Source organism: Pristiophorus japonicus, chromosome 9 (assembly GCF_044704955.1).
Source record: "Pristiophorus japonicus isolate sPriJap1 chromosome 9, sPriJap1.hap1, whole genome shotgun sequence".
NCBI lineage: Eukaryota > Metazoa > Chordata > Chondrichthyes > Pristiophoridae > Pristiophorus > Pristiophorus japonicus.
In genome coordinates this window covers 215,674,410-215,695,608 of record NC_091985.1, presented here as the reverse complement: position 1 = coordinate 215,695,608, position 21,199 = coordinate 215,674,410, and the positions used below count along the sequence as shown (strand labels likewise).

The 21,199-nt window shown below is 46.3% G+C and overlaps 2 protein-coding genes across 2 annotated transcripts in view; one reads left to right on the top strand and one right to left on the bottom strand.

Annotated features, from left to right (window-relative positions):
• Window positions 1-21,199, bottom strand: part of LOC139274123 (zinc finger protein 665-like) — a 78,287-nt gene that overhangs the window by 48,470 nt on the left and 8,618 nt on the right. The window contains exons 2-3 of the mRNA XM_070891166.1: window positions 14,262-15,173; window positions 5,983-6,256 (exon numbers count right to left, since the gene is read on the bottom strand). Of these exons, the coding sequence (XP_070747267.1) occupies window positions 5,983-6,256; window positions 14,262-14,834 (847 nt within the window). The 5' untranslated portion in view covers window positions 14,835-15,173. The remainder of the gene's footprint in view (window positions 1-5,982; window positions 6,257-14,261; window positions 15,174-21,199) is intronic.
• Window positions 6,014-6,382, top strand: LOC139273659 (histone H4-like). Its single transcript, XM_070890697.1, has one exon. The coding sequence runs from the start codon at window positions 6,068-6,070 to the stop codon at window positions 6,380-6,382; it is 315 nt and encodes a 104-aa protein (XP_070746798.1). The 5' UTR covers window positions 6,014-6,067.

The window sequence follows — 21,199 nt, the reverse complement described above, 5'->3', positions numbered from 1 at the left end:
AAATGATGGAATCAATTATTAAGGATGTCATAGCAGCGCATTTGGAAAATGGTGACATGATAGGTCCAAGTCAGCATGGATTTGTGAAAGGGAAATCATGCTTGACAAATCTTCTGGAATTTTTTGAGGATGTTTCCAGTAAAGTAGACAAAGGAGAACCAGTTGATGTTGTATATTTGGACTTTCAGAAGGCTTTCGACAAGGTCCCACACAAGAGATTAATGTGCAAAGTTAAAGCACATGGGATTGGGGGTAGTGTGCTGACGTGGATTGAGAACTGGTTGTCAGACAGGAAGCAAAGAGTAGGAGTAAATGGGTACTTTTCAGAATGGCAGGCAGTGACTAGTGGGGTAACGCAAGGTTCTGTGCTGGGGCCCCAACTGTTTACATTGTACATTAATGATTTAGACGAGGGGATTAAATGTAGTATCTCCAAATTTGCGGATGACACTAAGTTGGGTGGCAGTGTGAGCTGCGAGGAGGATGCTATGAGGCTGCAGAGTGACTTGGACAGGTTAGGTGAGTGGGCAAATGCATGGCAGATGAAGTATAATGTGGATAAATGTGAGGTTATACACTTTGGTGGTAAAAACAGAGAGACAGACTATTATCTGAATGGTGACAGATTAGGAAAAGGGAAGGTGCAACGAGACCTGGGTGTCATGGTACATCATTCATTGAAGGTTGGCATGCAGGTACAGCAGGCGGTTAAGAAAGCAAATGGCATGTTGGCCTTCATAGCGAGGGGATTTGAGTACAGAGGCAGGGAGGTGTTGCTACAGTTGTACAGGGCCTTGGTGAGGCCACACCTGGAGTATTGTGTACAGTTTTGGTCTCCTAACTTGAGGAAGGACATTCTTGCTATTGAGGGAGTGCAGCAAAGATTCACCAGACTGATTCCCGGGATGGTGGGACTGACCTATCAAGAAAGACTGGATCAACTGGGCTTGTATTCACTGGAGTTCAGAAGAATGAGAGGGGACCTCATAGAAATGTTTAAAATTCTGACGGGTTTAGACAGGTTAGATGCAGAAAGAATGTTCCCAATGTTGGGGAAGTCCAGAACCAGGGGTCACAGTCTGAGGATAAGGGGTAAGCCATTTCGGACCGAGATGAGGAGAAACTTCTTCACCCAGAGAGTGGTGAACCTGTGGAATTCTCTACCACAGAAAGTAGTTGAGGCCAATTCACTAAATATATTCAAAAGGGAGTTAGATGAAGTCCTTACTACTCGAGGGATCAAGGGGTATGGCGAGAAAGCAGGAGGCGGGTACTGAAGTTTCATGTTCAGCCATGAACTCGTTGAATGGTGGTGCAGGCTGGAGGGACTGAATGGCCTACTCCTGCACCTATTTTCTATGTTTCTATGTTTCTAGTCAGGAAATTGTGTTAGGGAAATTGATGGGATTGAAGGCCGAGAAATCCCCAGGGCCTGATAATCTGCATCCCAGAGTACTGAAGGAAATGGCCCTAGAAATAGTGGATGCATTGGTGGTCATTTTCCAACATTTTATAGACTCTCAATCAGTTCCTATGGATTGGAGGGTAGCTAATGTAACCCCAATTTTTAAAAAAGGAGGGAGAGAGAAAACACGGAATTATAGACCGGTTAGCCTGACATCGGTAGTGGGGAAAATGTTGAAATCAATTATTAAAGACGTAATAGCAGCGCATTTCAAAGCAGTGACAGGATCGGTCCAAGACAGCATGGATTTATGAAAGGGAAATCAGGCTTGACAAATCTTCTAGAATTTTTTGAGGATGTAACTAGTAGAGTGGACAAGGGAGAACCAGTGGATATGGTGTATTTGGACTTTCAAAAAGCTTTTGACAAGGTCCCATACAAGAGATTAGTGTGCAAAATTAAAGCACATTGTATTGGGGCTAATATATTGACATGATAGAGAACTGGTTTGCAGACAGGAAGCAAAGAGTAGGAATGAACGGGTCCTTTTCAGAATGGCAGGCAGTGACAAGTGGGGTACCGCAAAGTTCAGTGCTGGGACCCCAGCTATTTACAATATACATTAATGATTTGGACGAAGGAATTGAATGTAATATCTCCACGTTTCCAGATGACACTAAGCTGGGTGGCAGTGTGAGCTTTGAGGCGGAAGCTAAGAGGCTGCAGGGTGACTTGGACAGGTTAGGTGAGTGGGCAAAATAATGCAGTAGAATGTAGATAAATGTGAAGTTATCCACTTTGGTGGCAAAAACAGGAAGGCAGAATATTATTTGAATGGTGACAGATTAGGAAAAGGGGAGGTGCAACGAGACCTGAGTGTCATGGTGCATCAGTCATTGAAAGTTGGCATGCAGGTACAGCAGACGGTGAAGAAGGCAAATGGCATGTTAGCCTTCATAGCGAGAGGATTTGAGTATAGGAGCAGGGAGGTCTTACTGCAGTTGTACAGGGCCTTGGTGAGGCCACACCTTGGGGAGGGCATCAAACAGGAAATTAGGGGTGCATGCAATAAAGGTGCAGCAGTTATTATGGGTGACTTTGATATGCATATAGATTGGGCTAACCAAGCTGGAAGCAATACGATGGAGGAAGATTTCCTGGAGTGCATTAGGGATGGTTTTCTAGACCAATATGTCGAGGAACCAACTCGGGGGGGAGGCCATCTTAGACTGGGTGTTGTGCAATGAGAGAGGATTAATTAGCAATCTCGTTGTGCAGGGCCCCTCGGGGAAGAGTGACCATAATATGGTGGAATTCTACATTAGGATGGAGAATGAAACAGTTAATTCAGAGACTATGGTCCAGAACTTAAAGAAGGGTAACTTTGAAGGTATGAGGCGTGAATTGTATAGGATAGATTGGCGAATGATACTTAAGGGGTTGACAGTGGATGGGCAATGACAGACATTTAGAGACCGCATGGATGAACTACAACAATTGTACATTCCTGTCTGGCGTAAAAATAAAAAAGGGAAGGTGGCTCAACCGTGGCTATCAAGGGAAATCAGGGATAGTATTAAAGCCAAGGAAGTGGCATACAAATTGGCCAGAATAGCAGCGAACCCGGGGACTGGGAGAAATTTAGAACTCAGCAGAGGAGGACAAAGGGTTTGATTAGGGGAGGGAAAATAGAGTACGAGAGGAAGCTTGCAGGGAACATTAAAATGGACTGCAAAAGCTTCTATAGATATGTAAAGAGAAAAAGGTTAGTAAAGACAAACGTAGGTCCCCTGCAGTCAGAATCAGGGGAAGTCATAACGGGGAACAAAGAAATGGCAGACCAATTGAACAAGTACTTTGGTTCGGTATTCACTAAGGAGGACACAAACAAACTTCTGGATATAAAAGGGGTCAGAGGGTCTAGTAAGAAGGAGGAACTGAGGGAAATCCTTATTAGTCGGGAAATTTGGTTGGGGAAATTGATGGGATTAAAGGTCGATAAATCCCCAGGGCCTGATGGTCTGCATCCTAGAGTACTTAAGGAGGTGGCCTTGGAAATAGCAGATGCATTGACAGTCATTTTCCAACTCTCCATGGAGTCTGGATCAGTTCCGATGGAGTGGAGGGTAGCCAATGTAACCCCACTTTTTAAAAAAGGAGGGAGAGAGAAAACAGAGATTTATAGACCGGTCAGCCTGACATCGGTAGTGGGTAAAATGATGGAATCAATTATTAAGGATGTCATAGCAGCGCATTTGGAAAGAGGTGACATGATAGGTCCAAGTCAGCATGGATTTGTGAAAGGGAAATCATGCTTGACAAATCTTCTGGAATTTTTTGAGGATGTTTCCAGTAGAGTGGACAAGGGAGAACCAGTTGATGTGGTGTATTTGGACTTTCAGAAGGCTTTCGACAAGGTCCCACACAAGAGATTAATATACAAAGTTAAAGCACATGGGATTGGGGGTAGTATGCTGACGTGGAATGAGAACTGATTGGCAGACAGGAAGCAAAGAGTAGGAGTAAATGGGTACTTTTCAGAATGGCAGGCAGTGACTAGTGGGACACCGCAAGATTCTGTTCTGGGGCCCCAGCTGTTTACATTGTACATTAATAATTTAGACGAGGGGATTAAATGTAGCATCTCCAAATTTGCGGATGACACTAAGTTGGGTGGCAGTGTGAGCTGCGAGGAGGATGCTATGAGGCTGCAGAGTGACTTGGATAGGTTAGGTGAGTGGGCAAATGCATGGCAGATGAAGTATAATGTGGATAAATGTTTGTTTTTACCACCAAAAGTGGATAACCTAAGAGACAGTCTATTATCTGAATGGTTACAGATTAAGAAAAGGGAAGGTGCAATGAGACCTGGGAGTCATGGTACATCAGTCATTGAAGGTTGGCATGCAGGTACAGCAGGCAGTTAAGAAAGCAAATGGCATGTTGGCCTTCATAGTGAGGGGATTTGAGTACGGGGCAGGGAGGTGTTACTACAGTTGTACAGGGCCTTGGTGAGGCCACACCTGGTGTATTGTGTACAGTTTTGGTCTCCTAACTTGAGGAAGGACATTCTTGCTATTGAGGGAGTGCAGCGAAGGTTCACCAAACTGATTCCCGGGATGGCAGAACTGACATATGAAGAAAGACTGGACCGACTAGGTATTCACTGGAATTTAAAGAATGAGAGGGGATCTCATAGAAACATATAAAATTCTGACAGGATTGGACAGGTTAGATGCAGGAAGAATATTTCTGATGCTGGGGAAGTCCAGAACCAGGGGTCACAGTCTCAGGATTAGGGATAAGCCATTTAGGACTGAGAAGAGAACTTCTTCGCTCAGAGAATTGTGAACCTGTGGAATTCTCTACCACAGAAAGTTGTTGAGGCCAGTTCGTTCGATATATTCAAAAGGGAGTTAGATGTGGCCCTTACGGCTAAAGGGATCAAGGGGTATGGAGAGAAAGCAGGAATGGGGTACTGAAGTTGCATGATCAGACTTGATCATATTGAATGGCGGTGCAGGCTCGAAGGACCGTATGGCCTACTCCTGCACCTACTTTCTATGTTTCTATGTTTCTGACCTCACTGCAGTACAGCGGCACTCAGATTTTCCACACCAGTTGTGTAGGGTAGTTTTATAGAAAGTTTTCAGCATCCAGTCACAATACAAATCCGGCACTGGTTCATGAATGGGATCACCCGATTGATACAGTCGAGATTTATAACTTCCTCTCCCACAGGGCAACCTGTAAAATTCTGAATCGCTTTCTGGATTATATCCACAGGTACCTGGGCTGTACCACAATTGTTCTCAGTCTATGAGAACCAAGTTAAGGGCCTGTTCTCGATCACCTTCAACACTGTTCTGGAGAGCTCAATGCACCGAAACAAAATTACCAAATTTGAAATGTCCACTTTCACACTTCTGTCTTGGTGCCTTCAATAGATGCACTTTGTGACACTCCTCACATCCTCACTGTCAAGCTGTGTTTCCACTGTTCAATGTCCAAGAGCAGACACGGTGAGATTGGGAATCAGGAACATTTACTACTGATTTGTGAAAGAAAGCAGCAATGACGTGAAAGAGTGCGGTGATTAACTTTCTCTGTTGCCTTGCACTGTACACACACAACCCGGGATATCTCCGCTCCCTTCCCCCACTCATTCCATGTTCCCAAACTACTTCCTGCTCCACTCTGCCTCTTACAAACAGCCCCCGATACCCCGACACAAAGCCCATTTATGGACATAGTCTCAATGTGATGAGCTGCTGGAAGGAGGCTGCTGTTTGCTCTCTTACTCGGGCCCAGGATATCTCCGCTCCCTGATGTGTTCAACGATCATCAGCCAAGCACAGAGGAAACGGCAGCCGCTGGCAGAGCTGGGGGAGGGGAGGTCACAAGGGCCCTTCCCGTCGGGTTAAACACTGGGCGGGGAGAGGGTGCCGGGAAGGAGCAGGCAAGTATTTCAATGCTGGAGCGTGAAGTCTGGAGGCAGATCTGGAAGTTCAGAGGCTGCTGTCTCTGCTCAACCTGTCACCCTGATTCTGGTTCCTCCTTGCCTCTCTCACACTCGCCTTCCTCAACCAGGTCTGGGCTGGCTTCATAAACACATCTGGATGGCGAGAGTTTATCATTCAATTTATGTTCCTGTGAAGAATTATGATGTCTGGCCGAGGTAAAGGAGGCAAAGGACTGGGTAAAGGCGGAGCCAAACACCACTGTAAAGTGCTCAGTGATAACATCCAGGGCATCACCAAACCTGCCATCTGCCACCTGGCTCGCCGTGGCGGTGTCAAGTGGATCTCGGGCCTGATCTACGAGGAGACCCGCGGGGTGCTGAAGGTTTTCCTGGAGAATGTGATTAGGGATGTGGTCACCTACACTGAGCACACCAAACGCAAAATGGTCACAGCCATGGATATGGTGTACGCTCTGAAGCGGCAGGGCCGCACTCTCTATGGATTCGGCGGCTGAACAACGTGACCCTGGGGCAGTTTGACTATTTTTCTGATCATTTACTCACCAGATTGACGCACATAGAATCATGGAAATTTACAGCACGGAAGGAGGCCATGTCCATGCCAGCCAACAGGAGGCTATCCGACCTAATCCCACTTCCCAGCTCTAGGTCCGCAAGTTACAGCGCCTCAAGTGCTGTTTAAAAACGTGGTGAGGGTTTCTGCCTCAGCCACCCTTTCAGGCAGTGAGCTCCAGACCCCCAACACCGTCTGGGTGGAGAAATCTCCCCTCAAATCACCTCTAAACCTTCTACCAATTACTTTAAATTTATGCACCTAGTTGTTGACCCCTCTGCTCGGAAATAGGCCCTTTCTATTCACTATATCTAGGGCCCTCATAATTTTATACACCTCAGTCTCCTCTGTTTCAAGGAAAACAAACCCAGTCTATCCAATCTGTCCTCATAGCTAAGATTCTCCACTCCTGGCAACATCCTCGTAAATCTCCTCTGTACTCTCTCCAGTGCAATCACATCCTTCCTGTAATGCGGTGACCAGAACTGCACGCAGTACTCTAACTGTGGCCTAACTAGTATTTTATACAGTTCAAGCATAATCATCTCTGCTCTTGTATTCTATGCCTCAGCTAATAAAAACAAGCATTCCGTATGCCTTCTTATCCACCTTATCTACCTGGCCTGCCAGCTTCAGGGATTTGTGGACATGCACTTGCTTTGTTCTTCTACACTTTTCAGTGACCTACCATTTAATGTGTATTCCCTTTTCTTGTTAGCCCTCCCCAAATGTATTACCTCACACTTCTCTGGATGGAATTCCATTTGCCACTGTTGTGCTCACCTGTGCTCAATAAGATCACCTCACATTCTTCTAAACTCCAATGAATATAGGCCTAAACTGCTCAACCTTTCTTCATAACCCCCTCATCTCACGAATCAACCTCGTGAACCTTCTCTGAACTGCCTCCAATGCAAAGAGACCAAAACTGTATAAAGTACTCCAGGTGTGGTGTCACCAACACCCTGTACAGTTGTAGCAGGTCTTCCCTACTTTTATATTCCATCCCCCTTGCAAAAGAGGCCAACATTCCATTTGCCTTCTTAATTACTTGCTGTACCTGCATGCTAACTTTTTGTGTTTCATGTACAAGGACGCGCAGATCCCTCTGTACTGCAGCATTTTCTAATCTTTCCCCATTTATATTTTTCATTTGCTTTTATATTTTTCATACCAAAGTGGATAACCTCACATTTTCCCACATTATACTCCATCTCCCAAATTTTTGCTCACTCACTTAGCTTATCCATATCCCTTTGTAGATTCTTTGCGTCCTCCTCACAAATTGCTTTTCCACCTATCTTTGTATAATCAGCAAATTAAACTACATTACTCTCGGTCCCTTCATCCAAGTCATTAATATAGATTGTAAATAGTTGAGGTCCCAGCACTGATCCCTGTGGCACCCCACTAGTTAGTTTGACAACCTGAAAATAACCTATTTATCCCAATTCTGTTTTCTGTTAGTTAGCCAATCCTCTATCCATGCCAATATATTACTTCCAATTCCGTGAGCTCTTATCTTGTGCAGTAACCTTTTATGTGGCACCTTATTGAATGCCTTCTAGAAATCCAAATACATGACACCTATTGGTTCCCCTTTATCCACCCTGCTCATTACATCCTCAAAGAACACCAATAAATTTGTCAAGCATGATTTCCCTTTCATAAAACCATACTGACTCTGCTTGACTGTACCATGATCTTCTAAATGTCCTGCTGCTACTTCATCAATAATGGACTCCAGCATTTTCCCAATAACTGATGTTAGGCTAACAGTTTCCTGCTTTCTGTCTCCCTCCTTTCTTAAATAGGGGAATTACATTTGCTGTTTTCCAATCAAAAATCCAGGATCCAGGGATTTTTGGCAGATTACAACCAATGTAGCTACCATCTCTGTAACCACTTCTTTTAATACCATAGGATGCAGGCCATTAGGTCTAGGGGACTTGTCCATCTTGTCCCCTCCCATAGCCCCTTGATTATCAATTATTGGGATGCTTTTAGTGTCTTCTACAGTGAAGACCGATACAAAATATTTGTTCAAATTCTCTGCCACTTCCGTTTTCCATTATTAATTCACCGGTCTCATCCTCTAAGGGACCAACTTAGCTACTCTCTTCCTTTTTATATACCTATAGAATCTCTTACTGTCTCTTTTTATATTTCTTGCTAGTTTACTCTCAATCTATCTCCTTTCCCTTTTTTAGTCGTCTTTTGCTCTTTTCTAAAAAGTTCCCAATCTTCTGGCCTTCCACTAATCTTCGCAACATTGTATGCTTTTGTTTTCAATTTGATGCCATCCATTACTTCTTAGAAACATAGAAAATAGGTGCAGGAGTAGACCATTCAGCCCTTCGAGCCTGCACCACCATTCGATAAGATCATGGCTGATCATTCACCTCAGTACCCTTGTCCTGCTTTCTCTCCATACCCCTTGATCCCTTTAGTCGTAAGGGCCATATCTAACTCCCTCTTGAATATATCCAATGAACTGGCATCAACAACTCTGCAGTAGGGAATTCCACAGGTTAACAACTCTCTGAGTGAAGAAGTTTATCCTCATCTCAGTCTTAAATGGCTTACCCCTTATCCGTAGACTATGTCCCCTGGTCCTGGACTTCCCCAACATCTGGAACATTCTTCCTTCATCCAACCTGTCCAGTCCAATCAGACTGTTATATGTTTCTATGAGATCCCCTCTCATCCTTCTAAACTCCAGTGAATACAGGCCCAGTCGATCCAGTATCTTCTCATATGTCAGTCCAGCTATCCCGGGAATCAGTCTGGTGAACCTTCGCTGCACTCCCGCAATAGCAAGAACGTCCTTTCTCAGATTAGGAGACCAAAACTGAATACAATATTCCAGGTGAGGCATCACTAAGGCCCTGTACAACTGCAGTAAGACCTCCCTGCTCCTATACTCAAACCCCCTAGCTATGAAGGCCAACATACCATTTGCCTTCTTCAGCACCTGCTGTACCTGCATGCCAACTTTCAATGACTGATGTACCATGACACCCAGGTCTCGTTGCACCTCCCCTTTTCCTAATCTGCCGCCATTCAGATAATATTCTGCCTTCGTGTTTTTGCCACCAAAGTGGATAACCTCACATTTATCCACATTATACTGCATCTGCCACGCGTTTGCCCACTCACCTAACCTGTCCAAGTCACCCTGCAGCCTTTTAGCGTCCTCCTCACAGCTCACACTGCCACCCAGCTTAGTGTCATTTGCAAACTTGGAGATATTACACTCAATTCCCCCATCTAAATCATTAATTTATACTGTAAATAGCTGGAGTCCCAGTATTGAGCCCTGCGGCACACCACTAGTCACTGCCTGCCATTCTGAAAAGGACCCGTTTATCCCAACTCTCTGCTACCTGTCTACCAACCAGTCCTCTATCCACGTCAGTATATTACCCCCAATACCATGTGCTTTAATTTTGCACACCAGTCTCTTGTGTGGGATTTGTCAAAAGCCTTTTGAAAGTCCAAATACACCACATCCACTGGTTCTCCCTTGTCCACTCTACCAGTTACATCCTCAAAAAACTCTTAGTTCGTCATGGCTGGTTCTTCTTTAGAGTCTTTCTTTCTCACTGGAATATATCTTTGCTGAGAGTTATAAAATATCTCCTTAAATGTCTGTCACTGCTTATCTACCATCTTACCCTTCCTTTGTAATTGCCTTTATTTAAGTTCAGGGCACGAGTACGAGACCCAAGTTTCTCAGCCTCAAACTGAATTTGAAATTATACCATGTTATGATCACTCTTCCCAAGAGGATCCTTTATTACGAGATCATTAATTACACATTACCAGATCTAAAATAGTCTGCTCCCTGGTTGGCTCCACATCATATTGTTCTAAGAACATCCCGAATACACTCTATGAACTCTTCCTTAAGGCTATCTTTGCCAATTTGATTTGTCCAATCAAAAGATTTAAATCGCCCATGATTATTGCAGTATTTCTTACAAGCCTCCATGTGTTGTTGATTTATATGCTGTCCTGCAGTGTAGCTACTGTTAGGGGGCCTATACACTACTCCCACCAGTGATTTATTTCCCTTATTATTTCTTATCTTGACACAAACTGATTCTACATCTTGATCTTCTGAGAAGAAAAGGCTGGTGTTTACAACCATCTTCAGCCAGACGTGCCGTGAGGATGATCCACATCGGCCTCCTCCTAAGGAAGCCAGTCTTCAGCCAATTCGATTCACTCCATGTGATGTCAAGAAACAGCTGAATGCATTGGATACAGCAAAGGCTATGGGTTCCGACAACACACCGGCTGTTGTACTGAAGACTTGTGCTCCAGAACTAGCCGCGCCTCTAGCCAGGCTGTTCGAGTACAGTTAGAACACTGGCATCGATGCGACAATGTGGAAAACTGCCACAAAAAGCAGGACAAATCCAATCTGGTCAATTACCGCCCCATCAGTCTATTCTCAATCATTAGCAAAGTGATGGAAGTTATCACCAACAGTGGTATCAAGCGGCACTTACTCACCAATAACCTGCTCACCGATACCCAGTTTGGGTTCCGCCAGGACCACTCAGCTCCAGACCGCATCACATCCTTGGTCCAAACATGGTCAAAAGAGCTCAATTCCAGAGGCAAAGTGAGAGTGACTGCCCTCGACATCAGGGCAGCATTTGACCGAGTGCGGCATCAAGGAGCTGTAGTAAAACTGAAGTCAATGGGAATCTGGGGGAAAACTCTACGCTGGCTGGAGTCATACCTAGCACAAAGGAAGATAGTTGTGGTAGTTGGAGGTCAATCATCACAGCCCCAGGACATCGCTGCAGGAGTTCCTCAGGGCAGTGTCCTCGGCCCAACCATCTTCAGTTGCTTCATCAATGACCTTCCTTCCATTATAAGGTCAGAAGTGGGAATGTTCGCTGATGACTGCACAGTGTTCAGTTCCATTCGCAACTCCTCAGATAATGGAGCAGTCCATGCCTGCGTACAGCAAGACCTGGACAACATTCAGGCTTGGGCTGATAAGTGGCAAGTAACATTCACGCCACAAGTGCCAGGCAATGACTATCTCCAACAAGCAAGAGTCTAACCACCACCCCATAACATTCAATGGCATTACCATAACCGAATCCCCTACCATCAACATCCTTGGGGTTACCATTGACCAGAAACTTAACTGGAACAGCCACATAAATACTGTGGCAACAAGAGCAAGTCAGAGGCTGGGTATTGTATGGTGAGTGTCTCACCTCCTGACTCCCCAGAGCCTTTCCACCATCTACAAGGCATAAGTCAGGAGTGTGATGGAATACTCTCCACTTGCTTGGATGAATGCAACTGCGACAACACTCAAGAAGCTCGACACCATCCATGACAAAGCAGCCCGCTTTATTGGCACCCATCCACCACCTTAAACATCCACTCCCTCCCATCATCAACGTACCGTGGCTGTAGTGTTTACCATGTACAAGATACACTGCAGCAACTCACCAAGGCTTCTTCGGCAGTACCTCCCAAACCCACGACCTCTACCAACTAGAAGGACAGGGCAGCAGGTGCATGGGAACACCACCACCTCCACGTTTCCTTCCAAGTCACACACTATCCTGGTTTGGAAGCATATCGCCATTCCTTCATTATCACTGGGTCAAAATCCTGGAACTCCCTCCCTAACAATACTGTGGGAGTACCATCACCACACGCACTGCAGCAGTTCAAGAAGATGGCTCCCCCCCATCTTCTCAAGGGCAATTATGGATGGACAATAAATTCTGGCCTTACCAGCGACGCCCACATTCCGTGAATGAATGAAAAAAAAGAATCAGAACCATCTGACCTCTCAAGTTGGCGTTAAAGAGTCCATGATGTTATTTCGAAGAAAAGCGAGATCTCCGGTGTCCTGGCTAACATTTATCCCTCAACCAGGGATAGACAAGATAGAGGCAGAGAGGCTGTTTCCACTGGTCGGGGAGACTAGAACTAGGGGGCACAGCCTCAAAATATGGGGGAGCCAATTTAAAACTGAGTTGAGAAGCAATTTCTTCTCCCAGAGGGTTGTGAATCTGTGGAATTCTCTGCCCAAGGAAGCAGTTGAGGCTAGCTCATTGAACGTATTCAAGTCACAGATAGACAGATTTTTAACCAATAAGGGAATTAAGGGTTACGGGGAGCGGGCGGGTAAGTGGAGCTGAGTCCACGGCCAGATCAGTCACGATCTTGTTAAATGGCAGAGCAGGCTCGAGGGGCTAGATGGCCTACTTCTGTTCCTAATTCTTATGTTCTTAACCAACATCACTAAAACAGAAGCCGTGAAAAGGCTCAAAAATGGAACAGTCGGTAAAAGGACATCAATTAGTCTCCTCTTGGAGAAATCAAGGAATCGACTCATTGTATGTAGGAAACAAAGCTGATTTATTTGACAGAGGGTACAGAAAAGATTTACAAGAATGATTCCAGGGATGAGGGACTTCAGTTACAATGGATAGAATGGTGAAGCTGGGGTTGTTCTTCTTAGAACAGAGAAGGTTGAGAGGAGATTTGATAGAGGTGCTCTAAAATCATGAGGGATCTGGAGAGTAGAGAGAAAATATTCGCATTCGCGGAAGGGTTGAGAACCAGAGGACACAAATTCAAGGTGATTGGCAAAAGAACCAAAGGTGACATGAGAAAAAACTTTTCTTTAAGCAGCGAGTGGTTAGGATCTGGAATGCACGGCCTGAAAGGGTGGTGGAGGCAGATTCAATTGTGGCTTTTAAAAAGGGAATTGATAAGTACATGAAATAAAACATTTGCAGGGCCACGGGGAAAGGGCGGGGATTGGGACTATTTACAATCTATATTAACGACTTGGAAGAAGGGACTGAGTGTAATGTAGCCAAGTTTGCCGATGATACAAAGATGAGAGGAAAAGCAATGTGTGAGGAGGACACAAAAAATTTGCAAAAGGAATAGACAGGCTAAGTGAGTGGGCAAAAATTTGGCAGATGGAGTGTAATGTTGGAAAGTGTGAGGTCATGCACTTTGGCAGAAAAAAATCAAAGAGCAAGTTATTATTTAAATGGAGAAAGATTGCAAAGTGCTGCAGTACAGCAGGACCTATGGGTACTTTGGAGGCAGTTCAGCGAAGTTTCACTAAGTTGATTCCGGAGATGAGGGGATTGACTTATGAGGAAAGGTTGAGTAGGTTGGGTCTCCACTTATTGGAATTCAGACGAATGAGAGGTGATCTTATCAAAACGTATATGAGGGGGCTTGACAAGGTGGATGCAGAGAGGATGTTTCCACTGATGCGGGAGACTAGAACTAGAGGCCACCGATTTAAAACAGAGATGAGGAGAAATTTCTTCTCTCAGAGGGTTGTAAACCTGTGGACTTCGCTGCCTCAGAGAGATGTGGAAGCTGGGACATTGAATAAATTTAAGACAGAAATAGACAGTTTCTTAAACGATAAAGGGTTATGGAGAGTGGGCAGGGAAGTGGAGCTGAGTCCATGATCAGACCAGCCATGATCTTATTGAATGGCGGAGCAGACTCGAGGGGTGGTGTGGACTACTCCTGCTCCTATTTCTTATGTTCTTATGACTAGCTGAAGTGCTCTTGCAGAGAGCCGGCATGGGTTCGATGGTCCAAAAGGCCTCCTACTGTGCTGTGACCATTCTATGATTCAATGATATCCAGAAAATTAAACTCCAGCCCAGTTATAGGGATTAATTATACCAGCGGCAACAAACCCCAACAGTCTGAGTGAACATGGTTCAGTCCTGGACGTGATGAACGGCAACAATAACAGCAGAGTCCAACCCCTGCAGTCATTTGTGAATTCATTGGTGTTTCAGCAAGCTGGATGACTGAGTGAATCCCTTCCCACACTCAGGGCAGGTGAACGGTCTCTCCCCAGTGTGAATGCATTGGTGTGTCAGCAGGTTGGATGACTGAGTGAATCCCTTCCCACACTCAGGGCAGGTGAACGGCCTCTCCCCAGTGTGAACTCGCTGGTGTGTCAGCAGGTGGGATGATCGAGTGAAATGCTTCTCACACTCGGAGCAGGTGAACAGCCTCTCCCCAATGTGAACTCGCTGGTGTGCTAGTAGGTAAGATGATCGAGTGAAACCCTTCCCACAATCAGAGCAGATGAACAGCCTCTCCCCAGTATGAATGCGTTGGTGTGCCAGCAGGTGGGATGATCGAGTGAAACCCTTCCCACATTCAGAGCAGATGAATATTCTCTCCCCAGTGTGAATTCGCTTGTGTACCAGCAAGTTGGATGACTGAGTGAATCCCTTCCCACACATGGGGCAGGTGAATGGCCTCTCTCCGTTGTGATGCCGTCGATGAGTTTCCAGCGCAGAGGGGCAATTGAATCTCTTCCCACAGTCTCCACATTCCCACGGTTTCTCCATGGTGTGGGTGTCCTTGTGTCTCTCCAGGTTGGATGATCAATTGAAACTTCACCCACATACACAGTATGTGAACGGTTTCTCCCCGCTGTGAATGGTGCGATGTTTTTTCAGGCTGTGTAACTGGTTAAAGCTCTTTCCACAGTCAGTGCACTGGAACACTCTCACTCGGGTGTGTGTGTCTCGGTGCTTTACCAGTCACACTAATGTTTAATATCTTTTCTCACAGACAGAACAGACAACCGTTTCTCCTTCCACATTCAAAGGCTGATGATTACAGGTGAATCGAGTGACTGTGATTGGTTCGAGTTTCCCATCTGTAAATCCTCCTTTTCTAATATTCTGTTAAAGGAGTTTACAAAAGTCAGCACTGAGGACAGACAATCCTAGTTTCTATGGAGCATTCTTTCCTCTTTTGTTCCCCAAAGCTGTAAATTCTCATCCCACACACTCTCCCTCCACCCTGTGCTGAAATCCAAACTCATCACACCACCTCTATCATTTCTTTCCTCCATATGCAGTTTTCTCACTCTCTCTTCTCTGGTTGAGTTCAGTTCTACATCCCTAGTGCGCACTGAGAATAAACAAGGAAATTATTTTCTCTCCTGGTCACTGGGACCCTAAACCCCACCCACCCTCTGCTCCTGTACCAAGATGGCCACACAGGCGCCCTGATCCTGTCCAAGAATTCAGCTAGTTACCCCGAGTGGTCGGGTCTCTCACCGCGGGTCAAACATGGAGCCTGCAGGCTCATATTTGGGGCCTGAGGCCTACACCAGGTGTTTATGAAGCTGCCCAGCCCACCCAGGGGTCCAATTCGACTGCTGAGCCCACAAGCTCCTACCGACTCGTGGAACGTCTCTTCTGCCTCAGACCACCTCCACCACTGGCACTGCGCCTGCTCAGAGCACAGCCTGGTCCCGTGTCTGGGCTCCTGGTGTCATTGATAGAGCGCTTTACCCCTGCGTGGGGGATTTTAACTTCAGAAGTAAACATTGCAACATTTGGTAGTGATTCAGGACAGACAGCAGGGATTATTGCAGGAAATAACACAGTGCAGTGAGAAAGGAAATACAGTGGATGTTGTGCAGATGGATTGTCAAAAGGTGTATGATAAGGTGCCGGACAGGAGGCTTGTTGATCAAATTAAGGCTCACGGTATTAAAGGGAGTGGGGCCGCGTGGAGAGGAAGTTGGGTAAAGGGCAGAAAACAGAGAGTAGTGGTTAATGGATGTTCTTCAGACTGGAGGGATGTAAACAGTGGTGTCCCCAGGGTCAGTGTTGGGACCATTGCTCTTAATATAAAGACAGGATCTGGGCTAGGGAATAAGCACATAAGAATTAGAAACAGGAGTAGGCCATTTGGCCCCTCGAGCCTTCTCCGCCATTCAATAAAATCATATTGATTCATCAATTGATCCACCGCTATGAAAAACAATAAGAATAAAACCGGACGGACCACCCGGCATCGACCTCCGCACCCAGCCCAGTCTTTCTCACCAACATCTGGGGACTTGTGCCAAAATTGGGAGAGATGTCCCAGACTAGTCAAGCAACAGCCTGACATAGTCATACTCACAGAATCATACCTTTCAGCCAATGTCCCAAACTCCTCCATCACCATCCCTGGGTATGTCCTGTCCCACCGGTGGCGATACAGTAGTATACAGTCGGGAGAGTGTGGCCCTGGGAGTTCTCAATACTGACTCCGGACCCCATGAAGTCTCCTGGCTTCAGGTCAAGCATGGACAAGGAAACCTCCTGTTGATTACCACTTAGCGCCCTCACTCAGCTGATGAATCAGTGCTCCTCCATGTTGAACACCACTTGGAAGAAGCACTGAGAGTAGCAAGGTGCACAGAATGTACTCTGGGTGGGGGACTTCAATGTCCATCAAGACTGTCTCGGTAGCACCACTACTAATCGATCTGGCAAAGTCCTGAAGGACATAGCTGCCAGACTGGGCCTGCAGCAGGTAGTGAGAGAACCAACGCGTGGGGAAAAACCTACTTGCGCCCATCCCTTCGGAAAGGGCGCGAGAGCGGGAGCAGCGGCAAGCCTACAAAGGACATGAGTCAGCCGAGCAGCGGGACTCGGAAAGGGTGCGAGAGCGGGAGCAGCGGTAAGCCTACAAAGGGCGTGAGTCAGCCGAGCAGCGGGACTTCGGAAAGGGCGCGAGAGCGGGAGCAGCGGCAATCCTACAAAGGGCGTGAGTCAGCCGAGCAGACAGCCGAAACAGCACCAAGTGACCTGGGAGGATAAGAAGTAAAAAGATTCAAAATGTGATGTCACAGGAAAGCAGGGAAATGATTGGTTATAGAAACATAGAAAATAGGTGCAGGAGTAGGCCATTCGGCCCTTCGAGCCGGCACCGCCATTCAATAAGATCATGGCTGATCATTCCCTCAGTACCCCTTTCCTGAACGTATCTTCCATTGCTTGGCCTGGAGCAGGAAGAGGGAGTTCGGCTACAGTGGGTACACTTGTCCTCACAGCCAACCAAGTCCAGATGAATGGTAACACCCTCGCTGCGTATTAACTAGGGGCCTTAACAAATTCAGGAAAACCCATTGTATCTTTACAGATCGCTTGTAACTGACCAGATCTTGATTAACCCGATGGCGACAATGCATACAAGACCGTAAACACTGCCAAGCATCAGCCAGTAACGGGGGACCCCCTGACTTGGGGGACCCGCTGAAACCATGCGCAAGGAGGCTGGAGAAATTAAAACCCCTGGAGAGGCTGCCACACAGAGACCCGGGAGTGGGGGGTATCACTTTTACCAAACTCGCCGGGCAGGAATCACCACGGGATGGGATGGGACGCCATTATTACCCCACTCCCGATACTGACTCCAGGCTGTAAAGTCAGCGCTGGCCCCCCATTCACCCATCCCGGCAGTTCCCTGCGTGGGTAGGGCGGCTCAGGATAAAGTTGCCCCCCCCCCCCCCCACACTGTTCAAAGTCTTGTCAGGCTATGTCACCAATTGCTTTGGTAATCAATATGAGAACAATTCATGGGAAAATACTCCAGCAGATCAAAGGGGCTGTATTAACTTTGGGGCAGTTTTTGGGATCGGCTCCTCTAAACAGTCTGTTGCCAAAACTGTTGCCGTCACAGTCGACATCTCTCCAGTTCCATCAAAGGTTAGTCGTAAAGACAAATATGTCAGTATGGCACTGACTGGGTCATCAAGGACCCTTAGGTCGACACAGTGACAAACCTTAAATCTCTTACCTGGCATTACTCAATTGGGCACATTCAAAGCCTTACTTCCAACTGGCAGGGTGGGGGGGGAAAGAGAGCCAAACAGTTCTTTAGCTCAGAGTAAGTGCTACGCAAGCATTAACATTTGACACAGATCACACATGGCATAATTCTGTTCAGGAACTATGGTTACAAGCTGCCCTGGCTGTAAGTAGCTAGGTAACGCTAATGACCCCTCTCCTCAAACATTCACATTCCATCCTGGCCAAGTTTAGAACTGTTTCAAAAAAATTCATTCACGGGATGTGGGCGTCGCCGGCAAGGTTTCTCTCTTTTCTTGGGCATTGGTTTAAATTAAGAGCTAGCATTAAAAATTAATTAAATACATTAGAGATGTCAGGGCAAGCGATGTATAAACATAGAAAATAGGTGCAGGAGTAGGCCAATCGGCCCTTCGAGCCTGCACCACCATTCAATAAGATCATGGCTGAACATTCCTTCAGTACCCCGTTCCTGCTTTCTCTCCATACCCCTTGATCCCTTTAGATGCAAGGGCCATATCTAACTCCCTCTTGAATATATCCAATGAACTGACATCAACAACTCTCTGCGGTAAGGAATTCCATAGGTTAATAACTCTCTGAGTGAAGAAGTTCCTCCTCATCTCAGTCCTAAATGGCTTACCCCTTATCCTTAAGACTGTGACCCCTGGTTCTGGACTTCATCAACATTGGGAACATTCTTCCTGCATCTAACCTGTCCAGTCCTGTCGGAATTTTACATGTTTCTATGAGATCCCCTCTCATTCTTCTAAACTCCAGTGAATACAGGCCCAGTCGATCCAGTATCTCCTCATATGTCAGTCCTGCCATCCCAGGAATCAATCTGGTGAACCTTCGCTGCACTCCCTCAATAGCAAGAATGTCCTTCCTCTGATTAGGAGACCAAAACTGAACACAATATTCCAGGTGGGGCCTCACCAAGGCCCTGTACAACTGCAGTAAGACTTCCCTGCTCCTCTACTCAAATCCCCTAGCTCTGAAGGCCAACATACAATTTGCCTTCTTCACCGCCTGCTGTACCTGCATGCTAACATTCAATGACTGATGAATCATGACACCCAGGTCTCGCTGTACCTCCCCTTTTCCTAATCTGCCGCCATTCAGATAATATTCTGCCTTCGTGTTTTTATCCCCAAAGTTGATAACCTCACATTTATCCACATTATCCGCATCTGCCATGTATTTGCCCACTCGCTTAACCTGTCCAAATCACCCTGCAGCCTCTTAGCATCCTCTTCACAGCTCACACCGCCACTCAGTTTAGTGTCATCTGCAAACTTGGAGATATTACACTCAATTCCATGATCCAAATCATTAATATACATTGTAAAGAGCTGGGGTCCCAGCACTGAGCCCTGCGGAATTCCACTAGTCACTGCCTGCCATTCTGAAAAGGACCCATTAATCCCGACTCTCTGCTTCCTGTCTGCCAACCAGTTCTCTATCCATGTCAGTACATTACCCACAATACAATGTGCTTTAATTTTGCACACCAATCTCTTGTGTGGGACATTGTCAAAAGCCTTTTGAAAGTCCAAATATACCACATCCACTGGTTCTCCCCTGTCCACTCTACTAGTTACATCCTCAAAAAAGTCCAGAAGATTTGTCAAGCATGATTTCCCCTTCATAAATCCATGCTGACTTGGACCAATCCTATCACTGCTTTTCAAATGTGCTGCTATTTCATCCTTAATGATTGATTCCAACATTTTCCCCACTACTGATGTCAGGCTAACTGGTCTATAATTACCCATTTTCTCTCTCCCTCCTTTTTTAAAAAGTGGTGTTACATTAGCAACTCTCCAGTCCATAGGAACTCATCCAGAGTCGATAGACTGCTGGAAAATGATCACCAATGCATCCACTATATCTAGGGCCACTTCCTTAAATACTCTGGGATGCAGACGATCAGGCCCTGGGGATTTATCGGCCCTTCAATCCCATCAATTTTCCTACCACAATTTCCCCACCTAATAAGGATATCCTTCAGTTCCTCCTTCTCACTAGACCTTCGGACCCCTAGTACATCCGGAAGCTTATTTGTGTCTTCCTTTGTGAAGGCAGAACCAAAGTTCTTGTTCAATTGATCTGCCATTTCTTTGTTCCCCATTATAAATTCACCTGAATCTGACTGTGTTACTGCTGCTGCAGGTGGGAGCTGGTTGACCCCATTGAGGTCCACGGCGACCACATCTGCAGCAAGTGTTGGCTGCTCGAGGAACTTCGGCTCCACGTTGATGAACTGGAGTCCGAGCTGCAGACACTGCGACACATCAGGGAGGGGCAGAGTTACCTGGACGCTGTGTTCCAGGAGGCAGTCACACCCCTTAGATTAATTCATTCAAATTTGGTCCGTGGTTAGGGACAGGAGTGTGTGACTACGAGCGAGGCAGCTGTGGGGACCTAGGAGGTAGTGATGGAGGAGCTTCAGCTCTTGCAATTGCCCAACAGGTACGAGATTCGTGCTCCCTGCTTGGACGCGGGCAGGGACTGCAAGGAGGATGAACAAACTGACCACAGCGCCGTGCTACAGGAGGCCATTCAAGTGGGGGGGAAGGGAGTAAAAAGAAATGTTGTAGTGGTAAGAAACAGTCTTGGTTCGGAGACAGATACTGTTTTCTGCAGCCGAGAGCGTGAGTCCGCAAGGCTGTGATGCCTGCGAATTGCCAAGTTTCAGGACATCTCCTCTGGGCTGGAGAGGAACTTGGAGTGGGAGGGGGAAGATCCAGTTGTCGTGGGCCACGTAGTTACCAATGACATAGGTAGAACAAAGAAAGAGGTTCTGTTGAGGGAGTTTGAGTAGCTAGGGGCTAAATTAAAAAGCAGAACCACGAAGGCAATAATCTCTGGATTACTACATGAGCCACGGGCAAATGTGCATAGGGTAAATAAGATCAGAAAGATGAACACATGGCTCAAAAATTGGTGTGGGAGAAATGGGTTTCGATTCATGGGGCACTGGCACCAGTACTGGGGCAAGAGGGAGCTGAACTGTTGGGACGGGCTTCACTTGAACCAGGCTGGTGCTAGTGCCCTGGCGAAGCGAATAACTAGGGCTGTAAAGAGGGCTTTAAACTAAATAGTGGGTGGTT